This window comes from Mustela lutreola, chromosome 11 (assembly GCF_030435805.1).
Source record: "Mustela lutreola isolate mMusLut2 chromosome 11, mMusLut2.pri, whole genome shotgun sequence".
NCBI classification, from domain to species: domain Eukaryota; kingdom Metazoa; phylum Chordata; class Mammalia; order Carnivora; family Mustelidae; genus Mustela; species Mustela lutreola.
The window spans coordinates 63,642,111-63,662,256 of NC_081300.1; the positions used below are offsets into that span (position 1 = coordinate 63,642,111).

The 20,146-nt window shown below is 58.0% G+C and overlaps 1 protein-coding gene across 7 annotated transcripts; it reads right to left on the reverse strand.

The window, feature by feature from the left end:
• Positions 1-814: 814 nt before the first annotated feature.
• Positions 815-14,587, reverse strand: AIFM3 (apoptosis inducing factor mitochondria associated 3). Of its 7 annotated transcripts, none has more exons than XM_059138641.1 (21): positions 14,487-14,587; positions 11,833-12,009; positions 7,497-7,710; positions 7,143-7,252; positions 6,850-6,959; positions 6,710-6,754; positions 6,386-6,482; positions 6,198-6,310; positions 5,850-5,936; positions 5,354-5,445; positions 5,112-5,242; positions 4,902-5,017; positions 4,728-4,799; positions 4,579-4,642; positions 3,936-4,012; positions 3,718-3,835; positions 3,091-3,189; positions 2,733-2,808; positions 2,100-2,199; positions 1,411-1,431; positions 815-1,183 (listed from the first exon to the last, which is right to left on the reverse strand). In XM_059138641.1, the coding sequence occupies exons 2-21, from the start codon at positions 11,861-11,863 to the stop codon at positions 932-934; spliced, it is 2,025 nt and encodes a 674-aa protein (XP_058994624.1). In that variant the 5' UTR covers positions 11,864-12,009; positions 14,487-14,587; the 3' UTR covers positions 815-931. The 7 variants fall into 7 exon arrangements, with proteins under 7 accessions (XP_058994624.1, XP_058994625.1, XP_058994626.1 ...); XM_059138642.1 differs by lacking the exon at positions 14,487-14,587 and adding an exon at positions 14,063-14,086; XM_059138645.1 differs by having other exon boundaries at positions 1,020-1,183; positions 2,095-2,199.
• Between the last annotated feature and the right edge of the window lie 5,559 nt (positions 14,588-20,146).

Below are 20,146 nucleotides of genomic sequence, written 5' to 3' on the forward strand. Positions count from 1 at the left end.
GAGTGAGTAACCCTCTGGGAAGCGTTCCCCACAAAGTACGCGCGCCAGATTCCCTCTTCCACTGAAGACAGCATCCAGGCTCCAGCCCCGTCCGGACTGGATATCCCCATCACCGGGCAGGCCCACGCCACCCGGAGATGGGCCACACTTCCCAGCATGCCCGGTGTGCCCGGAACTCGGCCTTGACCGTCTGCTGCTCTTGGGATCGTGGGTGGAGGGTTCCGGGCTTTCAGCGGCCTGGGAGGGAGCCCGACTATCCCCATACTGCCTGCGCCCCCACTTCTTCCCCTCAGCATTCCTCTTGACTGAGAGGCAGAGTGGTAGAGAGGCTCTAGATTCTCGTTCTTACTTAATAGCAGAGCCTCATTTTCTTTACCTGGAAAATGGGGATTCGGGGAGTTCTGACTACCTTGAAAAGCATGGGATCTGTCTCAGGACCCGGCCCCTACAGCCCTCCGTAGGCACATGCCCCCACACCGCCAAGCACCAGCTGTCTCTGACTTCTGAAGAAGCACTTCCCATCTCAAACCCTTGGCATGTGCTATCCCTTCTACCAGGAGCGCTCTTCTTTCAAAATCCAGATTCAAGACTCTGGTTGGAGAAGCTTTCCCCCCAAGCTTTCTACCCCAGGGGCAGAATCAATTGCTACCTCCTCAGGAGAAGCTTTCCCCCCAAGCTTTCTACCCCAGGGGCAGAATCAATCGCTACCTCCCCTGAGTGCTCATAGGCCAAACTCATGTCTTACTGAGCATCGTGTGGTTGTGCTTTCTCCCTCATGAAAATCTGCCCAGTTACAATGGAAGTCACACAGATCTGCAAATGTGTGCGTTTTAATTTTAAGAGAATATCTAATATTTTTCAGGGTCCTGCAGGGGACCAGTCTCAAGAGAGGGAGAAGAGGATAGGCCTGTCCTGCCTCCATTGCCAGCCCTCAGTGGCAGCTGAGGCCTTGGGGGGTAAGCATCTCCTGGAGGAAGCAGGAAGCCTCACTGGAGGTGAGCCAGGCAATCGAAGGCAAGCACTGGGAAGGCTCAGGTTCTGCCCTGGGAGATCCTGGGAAATTGGAGGTTGGCACCTGCCCCCAGGGCTTGGCCTCTGTCCCTGGTGCCCAAGCGTGCCTGCCCAAGTCTGCTGCATGCGAGCTCAGGATCCTTTCCCTGTGAGCCAGGACATGTCGCCGGTCCTGCAGGAATGAGGGGAGGAGGAGTCAGGGTAGAAGACAGCAGGTTACCCACTTGGCACCATGAACAGGTGATCCCTGAGGACAGCAGGGGACCTGCTTTGTGCCAGGCCCCAGTGCCCAGGAGAAATGGGTACTTAGGCAGAGAGGGGAAGTCCATGGGGTACAGGCTCTGGGCTGAGGTGGGAAAGGCTCAGAATGGTCAACAGGAGGGACAGAGGACCACGTACTTGCTGTGCAGCACAAACAGCCTTTTCGAAGGCAAGGGAGAGAGAGAGAGAGAGAGAGAGAGAAGGCCAGGGAGAAGGAGAGAGTATGTCATTCATCATGTTCCCTCTTGGTTCTCTATTGTTTCCATCCCGAGGCCTACTCCTGTTCCGTGACCTCCAGGCTTTCCCCAGTCCCTGGACAGGGGGAGGGGGGCCTCTCTGTAGGCGCTTTGAGCCTACAGGGTGACTCCCATTGCCACCCTCCTGGGGTGAGGGTAATGGCTGACATCCAGTGTCTCCCAGACACCAAACAACCACCCAACATCACTAGCTGCCCGTCCCCCCCCCCACCCCTAGCTTCTGCCAGTCTCAATATAACCAAATCCAGTTGGGTGTCCCAGGCCCGATGACTGCCCAAAGAGTGGATTTGACCAAGGGCTTTGATCCCCTCCCCATAGCACTGGCTCTGCCCTGGGACACGGCCTCTTTCCCTCCCTCTATCACCCCAAGAACACAAATAACCAGCCCATTCGTAAACTACCACCCTTGTCCCACACCACCCCATAGACCTGATGCCCCGTAGACCGATGTGGACCAAGAACAGGGGAAGGGGTCTGTAGGGCTACAGGAGTGGATGGCTACCAAGGGCCAGTCCCTTGGGGAACCTCTCCCTCCCCCCACCAAACCTCTGAAGCCCACACTCACTCCACCTCCCGCTTTCGGATGGCGCGGCCGGAGGCTAGCACCTCAGCTACCTTGGACACGATGGGATCGTAATTCATGCTGGCCACAGCAATCACCTCATCGCCTCTGCAGGGACAGAGTAACTGAGCCTGAGGACTGCCCAGAAATAACCTTCCTTCTTGGAGACCTTCAGGTACTCCTCTTCAGCTGGGGCCCAGGGAGGGATCTTATGCAGGGTAACAGGACCGTCCTGAGCAACCAGCCCTCCTTACTTTGCTTGGCTTGACGTGGGCTTGGAGATCCTGTCAAAGGCCCATGGAGGCTCTAACCTTCCTCCTCAGTGGAGTTCAGGGCTGAGCACTTGTCCTGGGATCACCACTCTCTACTCGTGTGACTCTCCTCAGTGTAAAAGTGGGAGTCCACAACCCCTACTCAAAGAGCTGTTCTGAAAATAAAATGTCCTGCCTCAAGACGTGGCTGCTGGACTTAATACTACCCGGGCTCCTCACTTGGCCTTGGAGGGTCTCCTGCCTAGCTGCCTCCTCTGTCCACCTTTCAGGTAGGTCCCTCCACTGGAGCAGAGCTCCTCTGGGATGGGCTCCCCCTTCCCGACCTTCCCGACCGCTGCTTCAGGCCGCCTTCCACCCCGTTGCTCTCACTTGGTGTAAAAAGCCACGAACTTAAGCTCTTCCAGATCCCCCTGGATGATGACGTCGTCGAAGCCTTCTCCGTACCCTGTGGGCCGAACAGGAGGGGATGGGACTCCCCCAGGTCAGCGCCCAGTACCTTCCTAAGTCCTCCCTGGAGCCCCCCACCGTGCCCAGCTCCTTTGTCCTTGTAGGTGGTCCTCAGTGCCGCCCCCATCCAGTTTTCGCTCTTCTTACGGCGGAAGAAGTGTGCTCACGCCCCTAGGATGCTCACAGCCACGTCCTAACCCCCAGGCTCCGCCCCCGCACACACCTTAGCCACACCCCTAAATGCCCTTGGCCCCGCCCCTGCCCGGCGCCCCTCCGTTACCAGCGTAGCGCAGACTCTTGCCAAACATGGCTGTCCACAGGTAGGGTACGGTGCTGATCTCCGCCTCCTGCGCCAGCATGTTCTGCGCGGCCACCCGCCCTGTAGGACCCAGGGTCGTGAGAGCCCCGACCCTAGCCCTCACCACCCCTACATTGCATGCCCGGGCTCTCGGAGGACCTCTGACATGTGGGGCTACACCCCTTCTCTTACTCCTCACCTCCCCAGAGGTCAAGTAATGCATCATTGCTCAGCCCACTGCCCACCCCCCGGTTGCAGCTGATCGGTGCAGAGGGGACACCTGGCTCAAAGCCAGTCACTCAGATCGCTTCTCTAGAGAATTTGAACCAAGTGCTCCAGACCTGGAAGGTCTGCTTCCTGGGGTTGGGGGATTGCCCACCATTTCTGATGCACACACAATGAAACAGACACACCTGGTATGAAGAGGATATCTATGGATGGCCACAGGGCTTGCTGTGTCAACTGGCTGCTCAGACAGGTCACCCCCGAGCCTTGAAAGGGTAACCCAGAGACCAGGACCCAAGGCCAACAACTGGGGAGTGGGCCTGGGGGAGGCTGAGCCCCTGGGACAGCCTCCCACCCCTCATCCTGCCATGGGGCGGGTCATACCCTGGGCGTGAGCCATCTGCCAGTGTGGGATATTCACTTTCCGGTTGTTCCTCCAGGCCAGGGGGAAAGTGACAGCATCGCCAGCGGCAAACACACCTGGGACGTTGGTCTGCATCATCTGTGGGGAGTGGGCCGGGGTTCTATGTGTGGGACAGGGACCTCGGCCTGATCCTGCCACCACCCCCACTGAGCACCCTGCCCACCCCGCCCGGCCCCACCTTGTTGACAGGAATGAAGCCTCGGGAATCCAGATTGACGCTGCTCTGCCTCAGGAAGCCTGTGGCGGGCACGGCGCCTGACAGGACAGGGCCACCAGTGTTCATTCCCCAGTCCCTCCCTTCTCCCGCCTCATTTGTCCGCCATGACCCATACCCTCCCTCACCAAAATCCAGCCCCAGACCAATAGTCCAAGGAGCAGCCCACCTAGTGGCTTTCATGCATCCTGTCCCCTCTGGATGGACCCCCCCACCACCACCACCAGACTGCCCTGGCTCTCACTTCCTCTGAGAGACTCCAGGAAGCTCCCCCATCCCATCCCCCCATGGTTGGCATGGTGTATCTCCCAGCTCTGTCCCTCCCCAGGCTGGCACCTGGAGGGCAGCAGGGCCCAGGTAGAGAGTTGTTTGGGTCCTGCAGACCATGTGGGGCAGGCCATGGAGGTATCTGTGGGCAGTGGTCACTGGGCGCGTCCTCCACACCAAACCCTGGCTATGAGCGATGTCCACACCCCCCACCACAGCCCTGCGAAGTGGCCCTTTTGTGGATATGGAGACCAAGGCTCAGGGAGGGGAAGGGACAGGCCCAGGGTCACTCTGGAGCACGTGCAGGTGCTTGCTGGTGCCTGCCCGCCCGCCCACTCACCGATGCCCACAACACAGACGTCAGCCCGCACAACCTTGCTGCTCTTCAGCACGACCTCCTTCAGCTGTGGGGAGGAGGTGGGTGAGCAGGGCGGCCCAGCTCCTGGGAAAGGGTGAGTACGGAACAGGGGAGCAGGAAGAAGGGCTCACCTTTCCCTCCTGGGCCCGCAGCTCTGACACCTCCGTCTGCATGTAGAACTTGACCCGGTTGTTCTCAAACATCTGTCAGGGCAGGTGGGCAAGGCCATGAATGAAAACATGGCAGGGCTGGCCATGTGCCTGGGGTTCCAAGGGGTTGGGTGCTGGGGGCCGGGGTGCACTCACCTTCATGAGGGCGCGACCAACACGTTCCCCCAAAAATCTCCTGAAGGGTGTCTCCTCCAGCTCCACCACAGACACCGAGTGGGCTTTTTCGGTCAGATAGGCAGCCACTTCCATCCCTGGGGCCAGGGTGGTGGATGGCAGGCTGGTACCCTGTGCCTCCCTGGGACCAGCCGTCACAGACCATCGCCCCCACCAGCCCTGGCTGCTCACCCAGGAAGCCAGCTCCCACGACCACCGCGTTGCGGCCCCGGGCCAGCCTCACCACACGATTGGCATCTTCAGGCGTCCGGATGGTGAACACGTTCTCTACCTCTTTGCCTTTGCAGCTCAGTGTCTTAGGGCTGAGTCGTGGCCAGCATCAGTGAGGGGCTCCCGGCACCCCAAGCCCTCCCATCCCGGCTGGTGCCCTGCCAAGCATCCGGGGTGGGGGACAAGGGGAGACACCTTCCCACCTGCTCCCTGGCGCAAGCAGCAGCTTGCTGTACTCCAGCTTGAAGCCATCCTTGAACACAACCTTCTTGTTTCTCACATCCACTGTGACCACCTGCAACCCACGTCGGGCAGAAGGTGGGCCTGGGCGTGGACTTGAACCAGGCTGCCCCTCCGAGCCCCTGCCAGACCCTCTCAACTGGAATGTTCCACCGGGGCCATTCCTGACACCTGGGTCGTCCTTCCTCCTGGCTTTTCCCCTTTACATTTCAGACACCACCTTCCTCTCAGAGCCATTCTTACGCTCTCCCATTCCAACCCTAAGCAGATCTCTGCATGTGCCCCTAAGCCTACCGGGAAGGAGATTCAGGGCTGTTTTCCAGGCCTGGAGTGCGCCAGGGTGCCTGGACAGCAGGGCCAAGAGGGCAGGACACACTCCCCCCACAAGCTTCCAGGGGCCCTCATGGCCTCACGTCATTGGTGGTTCCCACTAAGCCTTCCCTAGCCTTGGCCCCATACCTGGGCCTCAGTGAGCACCTCGATACCATAGGCTCGGAAAAACTCCTTGGGCCTCAGGGCCAGCTGCTCCGGCTGGGCGTCCAGGGACTGCAGGAGATAGCTATCTTGAGATAAAGCCAGGTGGCCATTGTTCCATTTTACAACAGAGGACCCAAGGCCTGGGGAGGGTGGCACTGGGCCCCATTCACAAAGGGGCTGTGGATAGAATTCAACAAACCCGCATCTTTTTGGAGGTACCACAGATAGGACTGTTGTGAGCAGAGAAATGCCAGACGCCCAATGGGCACTGAGAGGGCCTGACTGTGCCCAGGGGGCTGGGGGCTGGGCCCTTCCTGGGCCTCCTCTCACCTTGCTGAGCTTAGGTCGGTCATAGGGGAGGTGCCGGTCCAGGGTGCACAAGACGATCCTGTCCGAGAACCCCTCTTGCCGCAGGGTCTCTGCACACACTAAGCCAGCTGCACCTGAGGGGAGGGTGCTGTGTGTCAGGGACCCCCCCTTCCCCCCCTACCCCCACCCCTCATAACCCCACCACCAACCTGCGCCTACAATGAGCACGTTGGTGCTGCTGCTGTGGCCAGCACTCGTAGAGATACACTTGGCCATCACCTTAGTTCTTCGCTGGAGCTGCAAGGCCTAGGGATAGCCGGAGAGCAGAAGGCAGCTGGGAGCTGGAGTTGTGGACATCCTCCTTGTGCCATCATCCCAGCAGGCCAGGTCCTGTGGCTGCAGTCCAGCCTCATCCCCACCAGGTAGCCTTTTACTCTGTTCCCCAGCCACAGGGCCTTTTCACATGCTAATGCCTGGGTCAAGATGCTATCCTCACTTCTCCCTTTTGCCTGAGCCCCAAGCCACACCCTCACCTGCTTGCTGGCCCGGACGTACACCTTCTCCTTCTCAATCTTCACCTGCAAGGGCTGTGTTGCTCAGGACCAGGTTTTCGGGTGCTCCAACCCCTGCCCTGCACTCCCAGGCTCCCACCCCACCGCCCAACTAGCCCCACCTGGAATTTGTGCAGACTGTCTAGGCCAGGGAAGTCCTCCAGGTCACCAGTGCTGATGTTGAAGCAGGCACCATGCCAAGGGCAGCGCACCCGGCCACGGGACAGCACGCCTGGGGGAGGGAGGTGCCAGGTTGGGGCCACCAGCAACAGTCCCTCTCCCCTGTGTCCCAGCAGCTGCTGGCTCTTCCCCACAGCCCAGGCGACCCCACTGATAGATGAGACCCTGAGGGTCCAAGGAGGACCTGAGCACCCTTCAGGGAGGTCCCGCTCCACCACCTGTGTGGACAGCTCACCTTTCACCAGGGGTGCGCCATAATGTGGACACTTGTGGCCCAGAGCGTGGAACTCCCCGTTGTCCTTCACCAGCAGCACCTTCCCCCAGCCCAGCTCCACTTCCCGCATCCTGGGGAGGGGCTGCGCTCAGACCACAGGCTACACACCAGGCCCCACTTAGGGTGGGCACCTCTTCCCAGAGTCCAACTTTCTGGGGAGCAGGCCCAGACCAGGAGAGGCCATGATGGTGGGAGCTGGTGCGGACGCCTGTGAAGGCCCCTTCCAGGCCCCCCGGCCCACCCCTTCCATGGCCTGCATCTTGCCTTCCCATCTTGGGCCCCTGGGAGCCCCCGCCCCCCAGGCCCAGCACCCACTGGCCATTCTCGAGGTCCTTGACATGGCAGACAGCGGCCTCCACACAGTCCTGAGGGCCGGGATAGGGGTGAGGGGCGGTCAGGCGCTCCTCAGCGTGGAAGTGGCGGGCTGTGCCATTGCCCTGGTAGGCCCGGGGGCTGCCCTTCCCGCTGGCTGACAGCTCCTCCTTGCCTCGCTCCTTCTCCGGCAGCACCACCTCGATCTTGAGCTCCACTGTGGGTGGGCAGGGCAGCACAATGAGCCCCCAGCCTGGCCCACTCCCTTCCCCACCCCACCAGCTCCAGGGCTGGCTCCTTTGAGTGAGTTTCCTCCCATGCCTCCACCTTTCCAGAAAGCTCCCTGCACCAGCTTCAGAGAGCCTTAAAACAGGTGAGAAGGAGAACAGAGACAGAAGGAGGGTAAGCTGGGTTGTCTTGAGTTCATCTCTGCATGTTTTCTTTTTCAGTAACAAATGAGGGGGGGGGGCACGAGGGGGCTCCTTTGACCCTGACATTGCCTTTTGTCCAAGAATCTATGTGGGAGGAAAGAACCCTGGTGCTCTGAGCCCTGCTCAGACTCCAAACGCGTGGTCCCGGATGGCGGGGGACATCCCTAAAGGGTCAGGTCACGTGTACAGTCAGACCCAATGAGAGCAGGATGTCCAAATCTGGGTGCGGCTCATTTCCTGGCCAGTGAATCTGGGTGATGGCAAACAGAAGGTCTGTTGGTCTGTTTGCAACTTTCCCATAGGTTTGAGAGGTTTTTTTTTTTTTTTAATTAAAAAAAAATGTACACAATTTATTTTCAACCTCTTAAAATAGTTATGCTCACCAATGTAGGAACCCATCATTTGCCAAGCCCTGGGTTTTCCATGTTTTCATGTGCAGGGGTCTGGGGTCTTGGGTGTGAACCCCACCCAAAAAGGGTAGGTGCAGGGGCGCCTGGGTGGCTCAGTGGGTTAAAGCCTCTGCCTTCGGCTCAGGTCATGATCCCAGGGTCCTGGGATCAAGCCCCGCATCGGGCTCTCTGCGCGGCAGGGAGCCTGCTTCCCTTCCTCTCTCTCTGCCTGCCTTTCTGCCTACTTGTGATATCTGTCAAATGAATAAATAAAATCTTTAAAAAAAAAAAAAAACGGTAGGTGCAGAGGGTGCGCAGGGCCCACCTCTCGAAGCTTCCACGCAGAAGACCCTTCCCCAGAGTGCCTATGGGACCCGTTCTAGCAGGCAGTTAGCTGGTTTTCAGTCTTTATATTTCTTTGCATTTTCTAAATTCCCTACAATGTGCCTGGGGTGTTTTTCTAATTAGAAGGGAACAATAAACAGAATTTTTAGCAGCGATAATCCGGCCTCCTGGGCCGAGTGATGGAAGCTAAGCCCTTGGCCCAGCATGGGACCATGAGGAAGCAGGAGGGGCTTCTACCAACTCCCAAGGCACCAGAGCCTCCAGACCTCTCCCCATTTTACCTCTCGTCCCCTCCACCCCAGACCTGGCACTCCAGAAACAGAGAACACGGAGTCACACCTCTGGGCCTTCTGCCTATGCAATTCCCTTGGCCTGGGTTGTCATCCTTCCCGGCCCTGGCTCACCCCTACCCATCCACCTGGACAGTTCAGTTGCTGCGTCCTCCGGCTGCCCATTCCTCATCTCACGCTGTGCTAATCTCCCACCCTGGCCTGGCCCAGAGCCGGGGAAGGCAGGCCCACACCCCTTATCCTTGAGTCCCAGCTCTTAGCCTGGCCCAGGCACAGCAGGGGGCAGGGGTGAAGGTCTGCTCCTTGATTCCAACTGCGCAGGAAGGGCCCTAGAGCCCACCACCATGCTGAAGCTGTTGGGTCAGGTGGTAGGGGAGAGGGAGATTGAGGGTGAGGTGGGTTCTTTGCCTCCACTTTCCATACTTTATGTAATGGTGTTAGAATGTTTTGAAAAGAATTAAAAAGGAAAATACTCCCAACTCAGCTGACACCAGCTATGTGAACTGTAGAGAGGAAGCTCACAGAACAGCCTGGCAGGGGCCCAGATAACAGCCAAGCCAGATTGTTTGTATCCTCCACGTCCTTCCAGAAGGCTCCAAGGGGCTTGCCAATGCAGTCTAACGGGAATCCATTAAGTCAGAGGCAGTAGTGGAATGGTGGATGAAGAGGGGGGTCTCTGCCCACCCACAGAGCCAGATCAACCCTAGCCTCATGATTCCCCGGAGCCCATGTGACCATGCACACTTGCCTTACCCCTGTGGACCTCAGATGCCTTCATTATAAAACAGAGAGAACAGTGCCTACCTCCTTGGTGGTAGGGAATGCTGAAGGATTTAATATATGTAACTCAGACTAGAAACTCAACAGATGAAGTTGGGGAATAGCATTGTATTGTTAGCTCTGAGCCTCCTGGCAGCCATGGCACAAAGGGAAAGCCTTTAAGTGGCACTTGTGGCCCCAGAAGAGGCAAACGACTAGATGCTAAGAGAGCTGTGCTTCTTCCTAGTTCTGAGCTTGGCAAGGGTCTGGCCCAGAACACTTCTTATCATGGACCCAGAGCCAATGGAACATGGGGAGTATAGAGCGAGCTCAGGAAATGTGTGCTGATGTGGTCCAACCCAGAGTCAAGCAAGATGGTAGGTAGAGTTTGCACAAAGACCTTTGGTTTGCTCTGGTCTCCCTGTAGACCCTCTTGACCCCAGCTGAACTTTTATGGCCCAAATGCTCCCATTCACACATGCTGACATTCTCTGAACCTCACCCTTGACCTGCCCAGTGTAGGTGCCTAGGGGTCTAAGCTCCAACCTAATAGCCATAGCCCCACAGGGGAGTCCTATAAGCAGGGAGCCTACCTCCAAAAAGAGGAGTAATAATGTTCTACACATACCCCTTCCTGTGTGCCAGGCCCTGTGCTAAGCAAGACAGTGTGCATGGGGCAGGACAGGGGAGGGGGCAAAATTGCCCCCTCTTAGCCCCACTTATACATGAAAACGCAGAGGCTCAGAGAGGTGAAGTCACCTGCCCAAGGCTACACAGCCAGAAAGCGGCAGGGCTGGATTTGGGCTCAAGAACATGTTCTCACCACTGCCTCTGGGACAGTGAGATCTGTCAGCTCCTGACCTGGGAGCTGGGGGCCAGGGGTCTCAGGCAGGCCAGCCTGCTGAAGTCCTTTAAAGGAAGCTGCAGGTGGCATCCTCTGCTCTTGGCCTCCTGCCAGACCAGCTAGCATTTTCCTGCCCACTTCTGATGGGGGGGAAGGCTGAGGTCAAGACAATGGCCATTATTCACCCAAGTCATACATGGAGCCAGGAAGGGTGTCAGGATTGGGCCCAGAACTGGGTACCCACAGGATGGGCATGGGGGGAGGGATAGGTGGTCCCTGGGACAGGTACGGGGGGGGGGACGTCCCTTCTGCCTGGCAGGGCATTAAAGGTCTCCTCTTGCCCCCAAGTTCTCCCTCAGACCCAGGAAAAGGAGAAAAGTCTCATGTGTTCCAAGGTAATGGAGCCGATGGGTATCAGGTATAAGGGGAGCTGGCCAGGGAAGGGTGGCCTGGGTGGCAGGTGGGCGGGGCACTGACTGGGCACGAGAGAGAGAGAGAGAGAGAGAGAGAGAGAGAGAGACAGACAGGCCTCTCTGGGCCTCCATGTCTTCACCTGTGACAGGCCTCCATTCTTTTGCCTTCCTGAGTGTTGTGAAGAGAGAGAGGGAAAATGGGGGCTGGAGAGAGCCCAACAGGCAGAAGTCTCCGTGGAGAGCACATCCAGGCCTCCCTTAGCACCGGGGAAGCCCCCACCTCAGGCCGGAGCCCCTCTGGCCAAGCAGGGTAGGATTTCCTGCACAAATGGGGCAACTCAGTTCAAGGTCACACAGGGCATCAGAAGAGGGCTGTGATCTGTCCACCCCACCCTCATGGCAACTTTGATGGGTCAGGCTTATTTTGTAGAGAGGGAATTGAGGCTCAGAGAGGTAACGTGCATGCCCTGGGTCACACAGCAGCTAAGGGTGTCCTTGGAGTCCCTCTACCCCAGCCCTAAGGGGAAGGCCCCCCTGCCCTATCCTGGAGCAGGAGGAACCCTAAATTCTACTTTCTGAGAGAGGTTCAGCTGCTATTTCCCCCAGAAGCACCCAAAGCCCCAGATAAAGAAGGGGACCCATTGGAGGGGGGCCAAGAGAAGGCTCCAGGCCCCCCACCCCCTCCTGCCTACAGGGAATTAACATTCTGAGCAGCCGGCTGCCCAGCCTGACCTACTTCGGAGGCAGAGGGGGGAGGGGGAGGAGGAAGGTGGCTGGAGGAGGGAAGGAGGGAGGGAGAGGGGAGGGGAGAGGGAGGGGGAGGGTGGGGAGAGGGATCGGGAGGATGAGGCAAGAAGAGAGGAGGTACCTGGCTTGGGTTTGGAGAAGCACCCACCCATGGCGAATGGCCCACAGCTGATGGGGGGGGCAGGTACACAGATGGTGGGCTGTGGGAGGCCTAGGGTGCCCCCGGAGGTGGGGCTGGACTCCCCATGGCCCTTAGAGATGCTGGAGCTGCCATCCGGGCCGGAGCTGCCTCCAGGACCTGCAGGGGAGACAAGGGGCATCTGTAGGGACCAGGGCTTTGATGGGGGTTGTGGAGAGAGACGCAGAGAGATAGAGATAGATGGGGGCAGCGGGGGTGGGGGGTCGCTTCGGGAAGACGCGCACATTTGAGTTGGGATCCACTGCCTATGGGGGACCCTGGAAGTCACCTCCCCTTTGAGGCCCTCCAGCCTCCCTACTCTCACTCTCCCCTCCCATTTTTGCCTGTGGGCTGTGCTTACTGCCTAGGGGGCCCTCTGCACTGATCTCAGCCTTTTTGGTCCAGCCCCACAGCTGCCTTGTCTGATAAAACCTGATTTCTGTAGCCCACTGGAAAGCCAGCAGCCTGGGAGCCCCCACCATGCCTGGGGTCCAAACCCAGGTCCTCTCAGGCAGATCAAAGCCCTCCTGATTCTGTAGTTTCTCCTTCCTACAACGGGGATGACATTTAGTTCTCCTGGGCCCTGGCCCCCACTCTGGCTGGCAGTTCCTGGATACCCACCTCCCCCAGGCAACCCCTGGTTCTTCCTCCCGGCCCAGCAGTGGATGGAGGCTTTCCAGCCCTGGAAGGCAGGGCAAAGGGGGCAGGGGTCCAAGAGGTGGCCCAGCCTCCAGCCTCTACCCCTCCTCCCAGGGTGAGTGAGGCCAGGAGACACTGGAGGGTGTGGGTGGGTGGGGGTTGGGCTGGGCCAGTCCACTGGTCCCCAGGGAAACCCAGCTCCATGGTGAACAGAAGTAGGCGGCTGGCCCAGGTCTGATGAGGTTGGGGGAAAGGGAGCCCAGGCACACAGCCCATGCCCAGCAGCCATGAGCTCCCACCCTGTACACAGGCCCCCCACTTCGCAAATGCTCTCCAGGCCTATGGTGCTGAGATGACATCCAACAGCAGTTGGAGAAACTGAGAGGCCAAGGGCTTCCCAAGGTCAAGCAGCAGAAAGGGGCATCCAGGTGACCTCCCACCTCCCCCCTGCCTTGGTTAGTTTCAAGATGGGCAGGGACCCAGGAAGCCCCCATATCTCCCTGCAAGCCACAGGATTGGGCGAGAGGTCACCAGATCAGAGTCCTCAAGGCCACAGGGTCAGCCTCCTGGAAGATTCGGCTTATAGACCACACTTTGGAAGCCCTGGGACAAAGGTGTAGCAGCCCTGTTTATAAATGATCTCCCCCCAGTCCATTCCACAAGAACTTCCCCCTTGTTTCCCTGGAAGTTCTTCCTGAAGTCTAACTTGAGGTGGGGCTGAGGCCTACTTGGTCTTGCCCAGATTCTAGCAAAGGCTTTGAGTGGGTGCCTGAGAGCAAGGGGGCCAAGGAGGAAAAGTTGGGAAGGGCCATCTACGGCCTGGCATCTGATCTTACCAGCCCTAGAGGCGCGCACTTACAGTTCGGGAGATGGTGGCAGCCAAAGGTCACTGGCCACATGGGGCATACTGGTACTTGGTCCCCCACTCATCACCAAGGCAGATCAGTAAGACTGAGCTACCACCTGCCCTGCCTGGCCCCTCCCTGGGCACAAGGGGCCCTCCCCAGTTCCTGGCTTCTCCTCGGGCTCAGCCCGGTCCACCTCCTTCCTGCCTGGCCTCAGGTTTCACCTGCTGGGCTACAGATGTCTGAGAAGGTGGGCCCTCCACTTGCTGTTCAGTCTCTGTCTGGGCGGTTTCTCCCTCCCTGGGGTGCCTGGGGGTCCTAGACCCTCCAGAGCCTTGGGCCTGGAAAGAGATTTGCTGGGGATCGAACCTTCTCCAGGCCTACTGTGTGCAGGCAGGCTGGGAGCCCTGCTACCTCAAAGGCAAAGGTTCTTGCTTGCGGAGCAGCAGGCGGCATCCCCAAGATTTTGTGGAGTGCTGCCCCTTTCCCACAAATTAACCCAGTGCTGAAAAGTTCTAACTTTCCCACCAGGAGCATGTGTCCTCACTCACCAGGACACGGTCCCCATAGGCCAGTGCAGGCTGGGCAGAAAAGGGAGCGGGGTGGGGGGGTGCTGTTCACTTGGGACCCTCAGTGGCTTTCAGCCTTCTTCAGGATAGCAATCAAGTTAGAGGGGTGCCGGCCCTCACCTGCTCCGCGGCAGGGCCCGGCCGCAAGCCTCCCGCGAACTCTCCCTGCTTTTGCACGTGCAGTCCCCTCTATCTGGGAAGACCTTTCTAGCCGCCTTCCAGCCGTCCAGATGTCCTCACCACACCGGGCGGGGAGGGGGGGCGGAAGGGGGACAGGCACACAGTGGGACGCCGAGGGTAGTGGGGAAGGGCCCCGGGCCGGGTAGGGGAGAAGGAATAGAGGCGCTTCGGCCCCAGCTTCTCTCTCTCCCTCTCCCGCTGTCTGCCCCAGCCCCCACCGCGCCGGCCCAGGGTCCGAGACCTGCGAGCGCGCCCGCTGGCCCCGGGGGCGGAGGCAGCGGGGCTGGGACCCGGCAGCAGAGCCTGCGTGGCGGGGTCGGGGTCCGGGGTCCTGGGGGCTGGGGTCCCTGGGGCGGGAGCTCACCTGGGCTCGGCGTGGGCCTCCGCTGTGGAACCGCTCGGGGCCGCGGCCGCGGGGGGGTGGGGTGGAGCGGGCGGGGGCGGGGCCGGCGCTGCGGCGACACTGCGGCCGGGGAGCCCGCGGCGCCCAGCACCGCCCCGCCGGGTCCCTGCTGGTAGAAGGGGGTCGGTCCCGGGTCAGGGACCGGGCCGGTGGCCTCGGAATCCACATGCGGTTCGTGGGGTGTGGGGAGGTATTGGGTGGTCCTTCTGGCCGTGGACGGCCCCAGCGGGGTCTGGGTTCCCGGGGATTCTCTGGACCCTAGAGGTGTGGCCAAGTTGGGCTGCGCACCGGGTCTGATTCTTGTTTCTGTTTTTTCTTTCCTAAGTCTTCGACTCCTGGGCGGCGGAGTGACTTTTGGGGTGGGAATTGAATCACCCGGAGTAACCTCCCCAAGAAGAAAAATCCCAATCACTCGGGACTGTCCCATAGATAGCTTGACTGCCTTTGGGGGCTCAGTCTCCTCTGTCTCCTAGCTCCCTCCCCTTTCCCCACACTTCACAAGATGTATCTTAAATTATATTTTATGATATTTTCTTTTTCCCACCTGTCATTATATCAGGAGGACTTCCTGGGTCCCTCTAAATCATGACGCACCCTGGTGTTATGTCCCCTCCTCCAGGAAGCCCTCCCTGACCGGCCTTCCTTGACTCAGAGGTGATCGGGCACAGAAATTCTGGATCCTAGTTACCTCTAGTATCACTGTCCTGACCTTCCCAATCTTTGCGCTCTGTTCAGGTAGAGCTTATACCTGTGGCAAACCGGGACTCAGTGACTATGTAGGAAATGAATGAAAGACACTTTTCAGGGAAGCTGTGTCACATCTATAATTAAACAAACACATCAGGGCCCACCAACTCTGTCCTATTAGCGCCCCTTTAGCGGCTCCTGTTGGCTTCTGTTTTGGGCCACTTCTCCCCTTTCTGGGCCTTGCTCTCCTGTAAGGATGACAAAAAGACAGCAGTGACAGTCACCTGCACCAGGCAGGTCCAGCCTTCAGAGAAAGTCCTTATCACCCACCCTGCCCAGAGGGACAAGCACAACTCCCCCCCCATCTTACAGGTGTACGACTTCAGAAGGCAGAGTCTTACCCAGGGGCAGGACCAGGGTCTGCATGGGTCACTCCTCTGCAGGTGGGTGTGGGGCCCAGACTTTGAAGGGGACGAGTGGTTCTGCTCAGACCATCCCTCTGTGGCCATGTGTGTGGTTTCCACAGTGTGACTGTGGTCACTGCCACAGGAGAGGCCCCATCAGTGGACAGATGGTGTATGGGGCCTGGTGCCCTTGGCCTCCAAAACCAGGCCCCATTCCACACACTTGCTGACCTTGCAGCTCCAGCCCCCTTAGCCAGGCAGATAGTGCCATGGCTCTGGCTTCACACACATTGATTTCTTTTCTTCACAACTGCTTAAGAAGGAAGTTTCTCTGTGCATCGTCTCCATTTGACAGTTGGGAAAACTGAGGTTTCGAGAGGTTAGGAACTCCCCCAAGGCTACCAGCTGGTGAGTGGCAAAACAGAGACTTGAATCCTGGCAGGCTGGCTAGGCTATGCTGGGCTTACCAGTGGAAGGGTAGCTAGCAGTGGGAGGGGAGAGGCCTGCCAGGCCTGGCCAAGGCCCCATAGTCTCCAGGGCAGAGTTTGAGTCCTGCTCAGGGACCCATCTGCATCAGTGAACCCCTGTGCCCAGGTTCCCCAGAAAAGTGGGGGTGACTACAGTGCCGTCCCGAGGAGGTTGCCAGGTCACCATGCAGAACCATAGGAAATAGAGGACGCTCAGGATATGGGGTAGGGGGCTGCTAAGTGTGGGGTGCCAGAGATGAGATTGGGGAACAGGTCAATGTGGGGGCTGTGCAAAAGCCAACAAGCTGGGGATATGCCCTGACATGGGGCAAGTGCTGCCCTGACATGGGGCAAGCCCACTGTGGCACACTTGGCATGAGAGATTGGGCTCGAGACTCCAGCTGCCCTGTAGTGGGGCAGAAACTGCAAGATCATCAGGGAGCAAATGCTAATACCTAAGGTAGGTGAGGAGTGCTGCCTTGGGGACGCCTGGGTGGCTCAGCTGGTTAAGTGGCTGCCTTCAGCTCAGGTCATGATCCCAGGGTCCTGGGATTGAGTCATGCATGGGACTCCTTGTTCAGCAGGGAGCCTGCTTCTCCCTCTGCCTGCTGTTCCCCCTGCTTGTGCTCACTCTCTCTCTCAAGTAATTTTTCTTGAAAGTTAAAAGAAGGGCGCCTGGGTGGCTCAGTGGGTTAAGCCGCTGCCTTCGGCTCAGGTCATGATCTCAGGGTCCTGGGATCGAGTCCCGCATCGGGCTCTCTGCTCAGCAGGGAGCCTGCTTCCCTCTCTCTCTCTCGAATCTTATCTCTCTCTAAAATCTTAAAAAAAAAAAAAAAAGAAAGTTAAAAGAAGATTTTATTTTATTTAATTTATTTTTTTTAAGATTTTATTTATTTATTTGACAGACAGAGATCACAAGTAGACAGAGAGGCAGGCAGAGAGAGAGGAGGAAGCAGGCTCCCCGCTGAGCAGAGAGCCTGATGCGGGGCTCGATCCCAGGACCCTGGGATCATGACCTGAGACAAAGGCAGAGGCTTTAACCCACTGAGCCACCCAGGCGCCCCTAAAAGAAGATTTTAAAAATAAAAGGGAAAAAAAAGGAGTGCTGCCTCATAGAGGCCCTCAAATTTGGGGGTGGTGCATATGAACAAGAGGACTTAGGGAGATTCAGGAGGCCTCTGAGCCTTGGACAGTCTGAGGTCCTGATCTTGCCCCAAGGATGATTCTGACAAGGCAAAAACATCTGATCTGGAGAATACCCACAGGGCTGATAGTGAAGAGGGAAATCGAGCCCTAGGTTGAGATGTAGTGAGGTGACCTGGGGTGGCTGAGAGACCCCTAGACCCAACAGACACCCCAAAGGCAAGGAAGGGGGTTGCCAAGGTTTGAGGAGGTTGGTGTGTGTATGTGTGTGTAAGAGAGAGGGAGAGATCCCTGCCCAAGCTTGTCTCTGTTCTCCTTTCCTCTGCCCCCTTCTGTCAGTTTCCCTTGTTCCCCATTCCCCCTCAGCCTAGGGCCTGGATTCCAGGGTGTGTGCGATGATGAAAGTGACACAGGCTCAATGCTTAACATTGGGATTGACACTGGCGCCCCCTCGAGGCCAGTCTGAGGGCCAGCTGGGCCTCTGGGAGCTTTGGGATTCTGAGGGCAGCTGCTGAGACAGTAGAGCCCTCTTCCCTGCCAGATTTAAATAGATTTTCAGATCCTGAGACCCGAGTTTAACTGATTCCCAGGAAATACTGGAGGGGGGGCGCGGATACAGCACAGCCAACACCAAAGCTGAGGACAGCTGTGCCCACAGCTGCACAGTGATTCAATCACATGGAAGCAGAAGTTGGAGGATCCTTAGGTTGAGGAACCTGGGCCAAACCTTGCACCCTAGCCTCATTCCTGACTTGCTCTGGCTACTGCAGCCCAGCCTCCCCCAGCCCGATTCGGTCTACACAAACCGTGTCTGAACCCTATGTTCCCAGCACCTTCTGGGTTCTCTGTCTCTACAGTCAGCTCCAGTTGCCTACTGACTTCTTCAGCCCCTATCTTGCTACACTGACCTGTTCCCAGGTTGTGGGGTAACCAGTTCTACTTCCAGTCTAAATGGAGGGAGGGAGGTTCAGAAGGGTTTTCCTAGGAGGTGGCAAGGACTGAGGACAGACAGGTCCTTAGGAGTTCACCAGAGAGAACAAGGGCATCCAGGCAGAAGGAATGTCCAAGCAAAGGCAAGGAGGTGAGATGGCAAACTCCACGGAATTCAGAATGGGCCAGTCCAGTCTGATGTGAGTGCTGAGTTCTGGGGAGGAGCATAGCACAGAGGTATGTTATGGGCCCAAAGAGGAGTTGGGTGAGAGATTTTCATCACAGGGTCTTTTGTCACCATACCAGCAACTAGGACTGTTATTGGACTGGAATGAGGCAGATGGACCAGGAAGTCAGGAGACACCTGGGGTAAGGACTGGGCCAGAGTCAGCGGAGGGCTGGAAGGTGGGCCCTTAGACCAGAGGGTTTTCTCTCATCAGAAGATTGGCAACAACTTCCACACCCTCAAGACAAATGTGCTAGTTTAAGCTCCCTCAGCCACATGAAGGAACATTGTTCAGTCACAAAGGGTGTCTTCAGAGCATTTGTACAAATGTTATAAATATTTTCTTATCTGTTGCTGGCAAAAGTGTAAATTAAGGCACTCCCTACAGAGGGCAATTTGGCAACACTTTTCAAAATTGCAAATGCCCAGAGCCTTTGATCTGACGATTCCACTTGGAGCAGCTCATTTTAATGCATCTGACCACCTTGGAAAGGACCTACATGTCCATCACTAGTGGACTGTTGAATGAGTGGGTGGTTCAGCCATATCATGGAGTACTATAGATTGGTGAAAAAGAATAAAACCTCCACACACGCATTCACGAAAATCTTGAAAACAGATTGGGGAAATAAAGCGAGGTGCACAACAGTAAGTGATCCATGCTACCTTGGTGTAGAGAAAACATTTAGAAAGGATATGTACAGGGGTATTTCAGTATGCTTGTACGTTACAGAATAACTGTGGAAATGTATATAATATATAATAAACTGGAAACAGAGAGATGCTGGAAAGTGGAATGGACAGTGGAAGGATACATTTCATCAGATACCTGTGTTTTGAATGCTGCGTCTTACGGATGTTCTTCCTCCAACCCTGATGCCATAGGGGAATTCCCCAAACTCTTGGAGCTGTTGTGGGGAGCTCAGGTGGGCTGCAAACCACCATTCCCGAAGGGCTGGCACTGGGACTTGCGTCCCTTTCCTCTGCTCACTGGATCAGGTGTACCCCTGCCCAGGTCTCCCCTCCTCTTGGTGCCTGTCCTCAACGCAGTTACTGGACACAGCACTCCTTCTCTCCCTCCTTCCAGGCCTTGGCTGCTGGGTAGCTCCTGGCGCCACTCAGAGAGCCGTCCCCCTTGCCCCTTCCCCGAGCCACGTCCTCACACCCTTAGCCTACGCGGCAGGTTCCGCCGGGCTCTCTCCGGCTGGTGGTGCTGGCTGTCCCGCCCGCGCACCACCTTGGCCACGCCCCCCAGCCCGCCCTCCTTCGCGAGTGCCCGCCCCCACTTCCGCAACCAGGGTGCTGAGACGCTGCGGTCCCACTCCTCCGCTCCCGGGCCGCCAGGACACAAGTTACCTGTTAGGGCCCAGAGGCCAGGAGCACTGGGAGCCGTCCGGAAACGGGCAGCGCTGACGGCCATCGAGCCTCACGCCCGTCTACCCACATCCAGCCCGCCACCCCACGCGAGCCTCGGCCTCGCCAGGAAGCCCCCGACCGGCGCCCGAACCTCGCAGCCAGCTAGCTCGGCAGCCGTCGGGGCCCCGCAGAGGGAGGGCTCACCCGGCTCACCGGGGAGCCATGCGTTCTGGACAACGTCTGGGAAGGGGCAAACCGTTTCTGGGACCTGAGCGAGAGGGAGCCTCCGGGGAATCCAGAGCTCTAGGTCCTCCAACTTCACCCCGCGCGGGGTCCTCCCTCTCTCCATCCCTAACCCGTGTGATGGTCCGCCTGCCCCGGGGACCAACGGCAGCAGCCCGGCGTGGG